This window comes from Anser brachyrhynchus (assembly GCF_964034855.1).
Source record: "Anser brachyrhynchus genome assembly, chromosome: 1".
Taxonomy (NCBI): Eukaryota; Metazoa; Chordata; class Aves; order Anseriformes; family Anatidae; genus Anser; species Anser brachyrhynchus.
This window is the reverse complement of record NC_137694.1, coordinates 46,527,610-46,540,346: the sequence shown is the minus strand read 5'-3', so window position 1 is coordinate 46,540,346 and position 12,737 is coordinate 46,527,610. Positions and strand designations below refer to the sequence as shown.

Here is a 12,737-nt window from a genome sequence, read left to right as displayed (position 1 = left end):
TGCCATTCTGTGATAGCAAAAGCACGGACATTTTTTTTTGTTTTTGTTTGTTTTTAGCATGATTCTCTCATATATCAAATAATGTCAGTTGATAGGATTTTCTATGAAGTGAAGGCAATCAGGCTATTCTTTTCTTATTCACTCAGGTTATTCTTTTACTTGATTACAACTGTTCAAAAGCAAAAACATTTTCGTATTTGTTGCAGAGTGCTGCTTATGCAAACTGATTTTGTGTGAAGCCATAAAATGGGCAATGCTGTGCCTTTGGCTATGAGGTAGCTATTTCAGGTATTTAGCCTAAAGCAGCAGCTGTCTAGGGTAGAACCTTTGTTCTGGCGTGTGAAATCAGTGAATTCTTATTGCTGGATATGTAGGTAGGTGAGTGTTGGAATAGATTCTGCCGCCCTGCAGGACATGGTGCAGATAATCTCTTTGTGTAGGGTCGTGTCCTTTCTCCTAGTTTGGCCAGACACAAGCATGTAAGCTATGTAATCGTGGCTAATCAGCATGACCATCGTCTTTATTTCTAGTCCTAGAGTTCCTTGGGATTTCCTCTTTTTCTCTTCCTATTTTCTGTCTGTCTTTTTTCTGTCCTGTCAGCAAATTAGCCAGTTCTTACTCTACCTAAAAATTCTGTTTAAAAAAAAAAAAAGAAACTTTAAGTGGAATATTGATGATATTTGAATAATAGGTAATATAGCTATAGAAATAATTCAAGTATCTCCATCAGAGCCTTGGCAATAAAGACATTTTTGACTTAGAGCCAACAGGAAGCAGTAAATGTTGAAATTAAAATTTGTGTGAATATTTCAAATATGTGAGAAAAGAAGCTGTAACAGCCACAGTGAAGAGAAAAAACACAATGAATGGAGTTGAATTACTCTTCACATGTAAATGGGTGTAGGATAGTCTATTCTTTAATTTTCCAGAATTATAAAATCTGTAAAACTACTATGTAATGGTGTAATCTGACTGCCATCTAAATTAGTAGATCTGAGGTGTGTGTCTATTAGTAGTATATTTCTATTATAGCTTTTCTAGTTGAACCTTTTCCTTGAGGAAGTTGGTGGTTAGATTTGCTGCCCTAAATACAGTATTTTGACGTCCTGGAGAGGTGCAGTCATGAGAGAGGACTTTATTGTAGTAAGAGAATAGATTTTTCACCTTCGTACAAGAAGAGAAATTGACCGAAAAGACAAATTGCAGTTAAGCATGTGTACTGTAATTCCACAGTAAATCTCTACTATCACATCTGTAGTTTTTCTCCTAACTGTGATGTTTTACCTTTTGCAATTAGTAAATTAGTAATTTCTCAGAAATGATTTCCTAGTCGCCTTTTGATGTACTGTATGGTTGTTTTTAAATACATCATACTGGTAGATTTTTTTTTTTGTAAATCATTGTATTCTAAAGATTTTTTTTTCTTCCCCCTGGAGAATTAATTTGAGGGCAACACTGAGTTGAAATTTGGTGCACTGTATATGCTAATAAGTTTTAAGTCATGCTTCTGCTCCGTTTGGCATGAATTGGAAAATCTGTCTGGCAAGTAGCTTTGAGCTGAGAGCTTCTTATATGGCTTTTGAAATCTAGGAATAACATGTTGAGTTACTGTTTTCTGTACTCAAACTTTTAAAAGCCTTCTAATATTGAGGTGTTCTTCCTTCTGCACACTTTTCCCATTCAGAGAGCGTTCCGTTCTATGGAGGTGGTTACACTGACCTTTAAAGAAGTTGATTTATGAAAGTAACTGATCCAGATAATTCAAATTTTAGAAACTGACAAACTATTCTCTTACCATTCTTAGCTCTCTCTTGTAATTTATTTTACTTTACATTTTAAAATATTTTATTAACTTAATTAACTTCCTGTCTTGCAGCTCATTAATGGAAATACAGACAACATTATTATGCAGACAGAACCTCAGGAATCCCTAATTTGTTGCTGTTGCTTAAGTGAAGATCTAAAATTTGCAGCATTTGGACAGGAGAATGGAACAGTAAAGGTATTATATCGTAAACTTTATTTAAAACAATAGGAAAAAATACTTTTATTTAAAAGAATGTCATTTTAATGACTCTACAATCATATTCTTTAGTATAGTACTTTAAAGTTTTTACGTTTGAGTGCTGCTGAAATGCCAATAATTTAGAGGTAATATTAATAACATAGCTCTGCATTTCTTTTTACCAAGTACTGAGCTCATGCAATTTTTGTGTTGACTGAGAATGATGTGTTTAGTCTCTTTATTAATTAAAAAGAATTTAGAAGTTCTTCTCTTCCTTTCTATAAACTATGTAAAGTAAATAGATTTACTGCATTCTTCATTGTAAAGGTATTACAGTTGTTGGATGGGAAAGTTCTGAAATACCGGGAGGCCTACAGGACATCCGTGCAGCATTGTCGATTTACCTCTGATTGTCAGACTCTGATTTCAAGTGCTCATGACGCAGTCATACAGGTTTGGAAGATATATTTTAAAAGATTATATTGTACCCAAAAGCTCATTTAAAACGATCTTTTCTACTATACCTAATGTAAACTTAGTCAATGTCTACTGTATTGTGTGTGTGGAACCATTTTGGTTCTGTGCATTTTGAATGGAGCATCTTTATGTTACATAAGGGTAAGTTGGTACTCTTGGTTCTATTGTTGCTTTAATTGATGCTTTCCAGCTTTTGCACTTTGCAAGTAATTTATTTGTTGCCAAGGAATTGAAAATAAAAAGTTACTTTTCTCTGGATGACCAGAAACAGGAAGCAGCAAGTTAGAGCACCAGACAGAGGCAAGGGGCTCTAGAAATTGTACCCTCTATTTATACCCTACAGACTAATGAGTATTACACAGTTCTGTTTTTAATACTGTGGATGATAGAACTAACTCCTGTCAGTTGGGTGAAAAGAAAGATTAATTTTTGAACAAGATAACAGTTCAGATTACATAAGTGAAGGGCTTGGGATGCAACCCAGCATTGGCTAAGTATCGTGGGTCTGTCAGTGGGCTTGCCTATATTGTGTAAGGGAATAGGATTAAAAGACCCATCTCTGAGTGGGCTGGTGCTGAGTACAGATACTAGCTAGACATAGAATGACTGCACTAACGTAGGCTCAAATTAATAAAGTAAGCCTAGCTACTAAACTAGTATTAGAGCTCATATCAGGGATGCACTTTTGAAGTGAATCTCCTGGCCATTTATACTTTGTGCTTTAGTTTGCACTTGCAGCACAGTTGCAGGTATGCAGACAGGATTCCTAAAGTTAACTAAAGTGTGTGTACTCCAGCTACGTATGGACATTCAGTTAATACAACCAAACTTGAGTTTGAAATAAAACCTCCAAAATCCCCATGGATGCTGGTCCTCGAGCACTGTTTTGCTCAGCGATCTATTTCAACTTCTCTTCTACCTACTTGCTAATGTACATATAGACTATGCTATGTCCTACTTCGATTTTTGTTTTGCTCTGACTGCACGGAACTTGTGGGTCTGAGGCTAGCTTGACTGCCTTCGCTATGGCACTCACTCACTACTAGTTAAGGTAGTAGTATGGACAGCTCGCAAGTTTATCACCTTTCTGATGTGGGTGCTTTTTTGCCTAGGTCCTCAGCTCCCCCTAGTGGACAGTGCACCAGATGTCATCTGACCATGTTTGGTTACTGTTCTTTCTTTGATGCAGAAAGCCTATTAATTTGAAAAGCAATTAAATCATCGCTATTTAAATTAAATTGAGGTTGAATAGCTTCTGTAAGATAAAATGACACTTCTTCAATTTTCATTGAATAGTTAAATTAAAAATAGGAATGTCATTTTGCTATCAAAACAAACTGAAATGATATTGCATTAAAAGTACACTTTAAAAATACAAAAGAAATTTAAATCAGGTATAGAAAAGTATGAGGTCTTCCAGATAACAGAAATGTATTTATTGCAGTAATCAGAGGTTGAAAGTGGAAAACTTTTGGGGTGCCTAGAAAATGATGGGTTTGCCTTTTTTTTTTAATTACCACTAAGTTTTTATAGAATCATAAAATCACAGTATATTCCAAGTTGGAAGGGACCCGCAAGGATAATTTGAGGCCAGCTCTTGGCTCCGCACAGGACCACACAGAAATCAGACCATTTGTCTGGTGGTCAGGCCTGTCCCAGTGCTTGACCACCCTCTGGGTGCAGAACCTTTCCCTAACCGCCAGCCTGACCCTCCCCTGTCCCAGCTCCATGCCGTTGCCTTGGGTCCTGTCGCTGTCCCCAGAGAGCAGAGCTCAGCGCCTGCCCCTCCGCTCCCCTCGTGAGGGAGCTGCAGGCCGCCATGAGGCCTCCCCTCAGCCTGCTCTGCTCTGGGCTGAACAAACCAAGGCACCTCAGCTGCTCCTCTTATGCCTTGCCCTCTAGGCCCTTCACCATCCTTATAGCACTCCTTTGGATGCTCTCTAATACTTTTATGCCCTTATATTGTGGTGCACAAAACTGTACTCAATACTTGAGGTGAGGCCACACCAGCGCAGTAGACAGTCACTTCCCTTGACCAGCTAGCTGTGCTATGCTCGATGTACCCCAGGATACAGTTGACTCTTTTGGCTGCCAAGCAATTAAGCATCACATTCACTTCAAAAAATCAGTTTCTGTGTATACTACAGGGAAACAGTTTTCTTTCATACTTTTCAATGATCAATATATTAAAGCAAATTATCCCATAGGTTGATTATTAAGTATTACAGCATGCCTCTTCAATATCTTACCTTTTAATAAATTGCCACCTCCATAAAACCTTTTTGTATTTCTTGTGGGTTAAAAATAAATCAGCTATTTCATTCTTCAGTTATGTTTGATATATATTATTTTTAAAGTATTCCATCTTTATAATTAGGTATGGAATTGGCAGCTGAACGAATGTGTCTTTCTAAGAGGGCACAAGGAAGCTATCAAGGACTTTAGGCTTCTGGAAAGTGCAAAACTTCTTTCTTGGTCATTTGATGGAACAGTTAAGGTAAGTAAAAGACTGTTTATTGACAAATTGTGTAATATGTTTTGCTATCTCTTTATTGTATTTTTTTATTGTATATTTATTATATTTATTTATACAGTTTATTGATCTTAAAATGGAAGCTGCAGAGACTTAAGACAAAAATGTTTTCTATTTCTAGTAAGATTTATATTGTTACATTTTAGCAAAAGCTGAGCTTTATCTCCTATGTATTGTCCTGTAAGATGCATGCTTTTAATTTTTTTTTTTTTAGTGTTATAATGGAAAAATAGGGTACTTTTGTATTTTGTAGGTTTGGAATATCATCACTGGAAACACAGAAAAAGATTTTGCTTGCCATGGAGGTGCTGTTCTTTCCTGTGCTGTTTCACCTGATGGTAGGAAGTTTTCATCTACTTCTGCTGACAAAACTGCAAAGGTTGGTTGCTTTGTATACAAAAATAAACACAATACCTTGTTTGGCCTGAAATGTCTGCTATATTTTTTATTATGAGGTAACAGGTGATTATTTGTTATCCTGTTGTATTTCTAGTGTTAAGTTTCCTATATGTGTGAAGATGTTTCTAATGCTGTTACAGACATTCAGAATTGATCTGGATATAATTTGAGGCTGTCCTGGTGACCTCTGTACAAATAAAACACACATGTAATGCAGAAGTCTGTGCAGAACATTTCATTTACTTTTCTCTATTGATTTCTCTGTTAATAGCCTAGTGATATAATTTGGAAATATAAATTAAGAAAATTTCTGAAACTTCTAGAGAAAGTGTTGTCCATAGTTGCTGGTATCATTTCTGTTCAGAAGCTAGGCTCAAAAAGTAGTGAAATGTTAAATGTTCTGGGGCTACCCCATTAGCTTTTTAAAGTGTCCCATTAGCTTTTTTAAATATAGTTTTGAATTGACTGATGAATCCTTTTTCTAGGGACAATTCTGTGAACTTCCTTATAAACGAATCAGTTGCATTAAAGAGCATATTCCAAAGAAAAATATGTTCACACTTGGTTCTGTAATTTGTAGCAAATGCATTCTTGTGTGATTAATAAAAAGAAACAGACTATGGTATAATCCGTACATAAGTAAACACACATATATGCCTATATATATATAAAGTACTTTGTACATTTGAACACTAAACCTTTTATAGAAAAAGTGGATGACATCATAATTGTTTGTAAAATTACTGTTTTTACTCTTCTTTTTAATTTAGATATGGAGCTTTGAAAGTTCATGTGTTCTTCATGAGCTGAAAGGTCACGAAGCCTGTGTGCGGTGCTGTACTTTCTCTCCTAATAACAAATTACTAGCCACTGGGGATGACAAAGGAGATATAAGGGTACTGCTTTTACCTTGTTGTTTATTTTATAATTCAATTGATAGTTCTCATACTAAAGAATTCTAATTGTTTGTGTTCTGCATATCTAATTAATTAACATCGTAGTGAATATCAGACAGTTGAAAATAACAAAGATACTTTGCATGTTAATACAGGGAGACAGTAGTTTGTAAACATATTAATAGGTTTATGTTCCATGAATGCTGAGGAACTATGATTCACATGATTTACTGGCAATTCTACTGTGAATTGCATGTATGATTAAATTCTGCAAATATGATACAGTGGTAAGATGGGAGCCCATTTTGGGTGGTTAGTCTGTCACTTCAAATAGAATGTTTATTTTAAAAAAAGATGATAATAGTACGGGAACACATATTTCAGCTTTCCTTACTGGAGATTTTTTTTTTTCCTAAGTTCACTTGTATACATAACCTTTTCTCTCTCTTAGATTTGGGACATTTTAACAGGCGGATTACTTCACTTCTGCTCCCCAGTCACTGTAGATGAAGGAGAACCAACACACGGTGGCTGGGTAACCGACCTCTCATTTTCACCTGACAGTGAGATGCTTGTGTCATCTGGAGGCTATCTTAAGGTAAGCCCTGAAATAATAAAATATGCTAACATACCTAATTAAAAGGCAATGCACTGATGATTCTAAAGGAAAACACAAATCTTACATGCTTAAAACAAACAAACCTTACATGTTTTCCTTAAAACAAGACCACTCCATTTTTGTGATTGTCTGGCACTTTTCACTTTTCTTCTCCAATCTGAAAGCTCCCTGAATATGTCTTAAGAATTCTTCAGACTTCTAGGATGGAGTTGGTTTTTGAACTCCATATATGATATTTTTCACAGAGTTCAAGAAACAATTAGGAACTTGAGAATTTTATTAGCAAAGCCCTTCATTAACATTTTTAATATTAAGGATCTCAGTCATTTCTGTTTGCTTTAATATCCACTCAATTTCAGCAGCAATATGTTCTTTCTAATGAGCAGAAAAATGCTCCTTTTTTTTTTTTTTAAGATAACTGAGTTTTAATTTTTTTCATAAATAAAAATTCAGAAGGAATTGCAAGTGGGAATATTCGGCCTTGAAAGATGTTCTATAGGTAACTATTGGAAAATGGTATGTTGGAACTGAGAAACTCAGTCTTCATTAGTCTTTCGTTGCTCAGAGTTGTACTAGACAGGAAAAGCATAGGTCTGTCTTTAAGTCTGTGAATTGGGTTCCTCATAATTTTAAATTTCTCATGAGTTTTATTTTTTCCCCTCATGCAGTAGCTAACACCTTAGTTGAAGTTGTGTGTGTGTGTGCGTGCACATGTACCAACAGCTAAGAGACCGAGGAGGCGTAGGATGGATGGATGGATGGATGACCATTTGTGGAGTTCTCACTTCACAAAGTGCCGAAGGGTAGTTGATTGTTGGTCAGTGGATGACCATTGGTTGTGCTACCAGACTAATTCTTTCAAGTCAGTTAGTAACCACTAAACAAAGACCATTGAATTGTCTAATTTTGCATTGAAAACATTTTCTGACATTCATTTCTTATTAAAGAATAAGGCATACATCCTGTTTGTAGTTTCCTTCCTGTTTTGTCTTGCGGTTACAAAGTATGGTGTTGTGATGGTTCTTATTTGTCAAATGGTTTAGGATGTTAGGGACCTCTGGATCTCATCTAATCCAGCCAGTTGTTTAGAGTGTTAGGTAAGATTGCTTAGGGCCTTGCCCTGACAAATCTTTCCCCTCCAGCCGAAACAGGGAGCTCTCTGGGCCCTGAGAGAAGAGTCTGGCTCTGTCATCACTAACCATCTTTTTGGTAGTTGAAGATGGCAGTTAGCCTTCTCCAGGCTAAACATATTCAATACTCTATCTCTCTTCTATGACCTGTTCCAGGCATCCAGCCATCTCAGTGGCCATGTACTGCACTTGCTGCAGTCTGTCAGCCTCTTTCCTGTACTGGAGGAGGGAGCTCAACACACAGTGACTAAATTGCTGCTTTTTGAATCTAGCAGTCCACCCAGTTTGTCACCTACAATATATTCCACCCATCCAGTCTTTATCTCTCCAGTTTGACTACAAGATAATATGGGAGACCGTAGTGAAGGCCTGACTATAGTTAAGGTAAATCACATCCACCGCTCTTGACGTGGTGTTTACAGAGCCACCATTAATGTCATAGAAGTCAACTGGGTGGTTTGGCATGATTTGTTTTGGTAAATCCATGCTGGCTGTTAATGACTGCTGTCTTGTCATTCATGTGCCTTGGAATGGCTTCCTGAAAACTTGTTACATAATATTCCCAGGGACTGCAGTGAAGATTATTGGCCTGTATTTCCCAGGGTTGTCCTTTCCCTTTTTTGAAAATTGGAATGGCAAATGCCATTTTCTCATCACTGAGAACAGATTCTGTCACCGTGTCTTCTCAAAGTATTGTATTACTGTTTTTCTTTCAAAATCTACAGGTGGATGAGTATGATGTGCATGCAAACACACCCATACAAACCCCTTTTTAAAGGGAGATCCTAGTCAGTGAAAGTCTGAAACATTTCAGGAGTTTGTACATCAGAAAATCGAGTGGAGTTAGATTATGCTACATGGAACATACCTTTAAACAAATGATTCATTAAATAACAGACACTTTGGGAAAGGTGTTTTTAATCAAAACATAGCTGTGTAGTTACAAAACTGAATTATGCACACAACTACTATCGTTACATACTTCATGAAGTGAGTAAGTTAAAAAGTAGTAATGTCAGCTGCTTTTGTCAAAGGTAATCAAAATTAAGGGTAATCTGTTTCAGTATTTTTCTACTGCACTCAAATATTGGAACAGTAGAGGGTAGACTTCTTATTGGAACAAGTGAAAGGTTTTTGCTGGACTGATTTTGGTTCATTGTGGTCTCCAGTTCTTCTGAGAGCAGTATAAGAAATGTGAAACGATTCTACAGGCATGGAATAAACTGTTGGTAGAAGGTTGTTCTTTGTTACTACTGCTTACTGTACAGCCTCAACAACAACAAAAAAGGATGTACAGACTAACTGGAAAAAAGGCTGTCCTGCTGATGTAACTGAAAAAGGTTAATCTGTATAAGTGATTAATCCTTTTGTGATTCCAGTGAAGTGCGTGGGTTTTTTTGGTTTGCTTTTTTTTTTTTCACTTTAGCTATAGTTTCAGTTATACTGTATGGCAGTAAGTTTTGTGTATTCATTTGGTTATATAAAAATACATAATCTTAAAAAAAAATTAGCTGTGCTACAGTTTACTTCTATTGATTGTATTTTATGAAAGAGCAGTACCTGAATTTGTTTTATATGTGTTCCTTAAATTGAACAGCTTCAGTCTTTCTGAAGTTTCTTTTCATCTGAAAGTCTTATATCTCTAGTAATTAGTCTTTCGCTAAACCTCTTCTATTTAAGATTGCTTGTATTTTTCTCCCTTAGCTCTACCTCTACGAGGAAAGCAGTCAATTGGGCTAGCCATGCTAGGCCTTTTTATATGATTTATTCTAACTGTACTTTAACTAACTGAAAGTGTATTGTTTTATTTTACAGTGGTGGAATGTAACTACTGGAGAATCCTTACAAACATTCTACACAAATGGAACTAACCTTAAGTCGATACATGTGTCCCCTGATTTCAAAGTGTACGTGACTGTTGATAATCTTGGTATTCTTTATGTATTACAGAAATTGTGATTAATGGGCTGAACATTGCAGAGATTAATTCATTTTTTTTGAGCTGGAAACAAATTCTGCTAATTTTTTGTCTCATTAAGCTGTGAATTATAGTGCAGTGTTGCATTCATGATGTTTTCATGCATATTTATGTACATTTGTGCACGTTTTGGCAAATTAATTTGCATTTAATTTTGTTTTTAATAAGCATTATTATAATATTTAAGTCTTGATTTGCATCTTAAGTATATTGCTTCCAATTTTTTAACAAAATTTTATTAAGATTTATTCAAATTAGGTGAAGTTAATAATAAAAGTCGGTAAAAAATAATAGGAATATAATAGGTAATGTATTTTGTGCTAAGGCTGATGGCTAAATGCTCTCTAGTCATGGACACAACCATACGATAAGAAAAAAAGTTTCCTATGATGCAAGGTTTTTCGTTTACAACAGAATGGAAAGAATTGGAGACATCCTTCATTTGAAAAATGAAATATCTTGGTGCTTCTAGTTCAAAACAAATCAAGTAGCTGTTCAGTTTTCAGCAGCATTGCTTCCCTCTTTCAGTGAGAACCTTCATGCTTCTAACCTTGTGGAGATAAAAGTGTATTGTAACATGTACGAGCTATTTCTTGTTAAGGGGGACATCTTGAGTTCTGTTTGCTCGAGGCAAAATCTGAAGGGATATTGGAATTCAAGTGGAAGAGATTGTGCCACGTATCCATTCAGAGGATGAACAGAACTAACCAGCTAAACTGGGATTGGAAATTCTTTAAAAGACTTATATTGAAAAATATTAGGAAGTGTGAATTTTGGTTATTTTTCCTTTTGAAATTACTATTCAGTTAATCACTGTACGCAATAGAGACATTTTATTGTTGTCAGCTTTGTTTACATGAGATTCTTTGTACAGGGCTCTCTTTCCTGGTAATATGTGATTTTTTTATTTTTTACAGTCTATTTATAGATTCTATATGGACTAGAATCTTTGACATTTTGTACTTAATAATTGTACTTGACATATCTTTTGTGAATAATTAGTTAACTTTTTTTCTGAGGTGCCAGTAAGCCTTGTTCTAGTAAGTTGCCTCTCAACTACTATGATCAACTGCACAAGCATTAATGTCACGATTTTCATATTTTTGTTGTTGGCGGTAGAACACTTCATTTAAATACTTGATTGCCAAAGGTACATTAGTAAGTGTGTATCAAGTGATACTAAATAGTGAAATTCACACTTCTAGTAATTTTTGTGCGCATTACAGAAGATTTAATATACGTTCTTAATATCTGCCTGTTTTTGACAATCATTTTTTTCCTCTTTTCTAACTTGAAATTCCACTGTTTCTAAGGTGCTATTGAATACGGGTCGGGGTAATTAAAGTACTGCTGGCAGAAATGTAAAGAGAAAAAAATTGATAGAAAAAATGTAATGTTTTGTATTCTAAGTAAGTACAGCATTCAATAAAGATAATCCAAGTAATATTGGCTGAAATTATGAATGAATTTCAATTCTTGAGTGCGAGTTTGTTGTTGTTGTTGGTTTATTTTATTTCTTGTGGGATGGGAGGGAGGGGAAGTGCTGCCTTCTTTATTAAGTTCTATTGTGTCTTTATTGTCAATCTGAATATAATGCTACTTTTCAAACCACATCAAAACTTCTTTGGCAGATAAACAATAGTATTAAATATGATGATGGAGGAAAAAGTGAACAAAGGGAAACTGAAGCCTTGGAACATGTCCTTTAATGTTTGGGACATAGTTGCTTCTACTCTGTCTAGTTTATACAGACCTCATCAATATCCTCCCTGATTACCTGAAGGTGCAAGTAGTGGGATGCTCCTCTCAGCCAGTTTCCCTTGATTGCACAGGCAGTGCTGTCCTTACTGCACTGACCATGTTAGTCAACTTAGAGACCCAACTAGGTAAAAAGATATGGGATAAATGTTTCACATGAGAAACCAGGTCAGAAAGCTGTCTTTCATTACAGTGTTAATGAATCTTGAATGATAGGAAAATCTGATCACAGCTTAATGAAGAAAACGAATGATTGGATTTTATAGTGCATTTTGATTTTGAAGCAAGTGGGTGACAAGTAGCACATAAGCTTGGAAATGTGAGGAACATACAGTGCATTCTTGAATTATTCTTCAAGGATGACAGCACCGTAGGATTGTGTTGCTGCCACGGGGGAAGCTGTGCTTCATAGAAGGTGGTGTTAGAGTCTGGACGTTGGCATTTATGTACAAATGGATGGAGTTGACTACTAAGACTTCATAGGTGTGGTGAAAGAAGAGAAATAGTGATGAGAAAGCCTGAAGAAACAAAGAATAAATATGATTCACAAGAAGAAAATGAAAAACTGTTAAGAGAGGGGGCCAACCAAGACAGCAACATCTTTAAATGTTTAAGAAGTTTAAGGCAGTTCATTGAAACAAAAACAAAGTGCTGCATTGCTGTAAGATTTGGCTGTTTTCTTTGATGCTTAGATGTATTTTAAAAGACACGAAATATAGTTTGACCACAAGATTTTTTTATTTATTTTTTATTGAACACTAGTGCTTCCATTATGTCTTGTAATGCCAGAGCAAGTAGCGTCACCCAAATTTAACTAATGGGCTTTGCCAATTTTATGTAGTTCTTTAACTGAAATTATTATGTGCTTTTGTGCAAACAACTTTAGGTACACTTTCTATTAATGATGCCCGTTAGCTTCTGTAGAAGTTTTGAGTCTCTTCA

The 12,737-nt window shown here is 35.6% G+C and overlaps 1 protein-coding gene across 1 annotated transcript in view; it reads left to right on the top strand.

The window, feature by feature from the left end:
- Nucleotides 1-11,493, top strand: part of APAF1 (apoptotic peptidase activating factor 1) — a 36,912-nt gene extending 25,419 nt beyond the window's left edge. Inside the window, exons 22-28 of the mRNA XM_080596068.1 lie at nucleotides 1,877-2,002; nucleotides 2,333-2,458; nucleotides 4,860-4,979; nucleotides 5,269-5,394; nucleotides 6,185-6,310; nucleotides 6,762-6,908; nucleotides 9,875-11,493. Coding sequence (XP_080452194.1) covers nucleotides 1,877-2,002; nucleotides 2,333-2,458; nucleotides 4,860-4,979; nucleotides 5,269-5,394; nucleotides 6,185-6,310; nucleotides 6,762-6,908; nucleotides 9,875-10,018 — 915 coding nt within the window. The 3' untranslated portion in view covers nucleotides 10,019-11,493. The remainder of the gene's footprint in view (nucleotides 1-1,876; nucleotides 2,003-2,332; nucleotides 2,459-4,859; nucleotides 4,980-5,268; nucleotides 5,395-6,184; nucleotides 6,311-6,761; nucleotides 6,909-9,874) is intronic.
- Nucleotides 11,494-12,737: the final 1,244 nt, after the last annotated feature.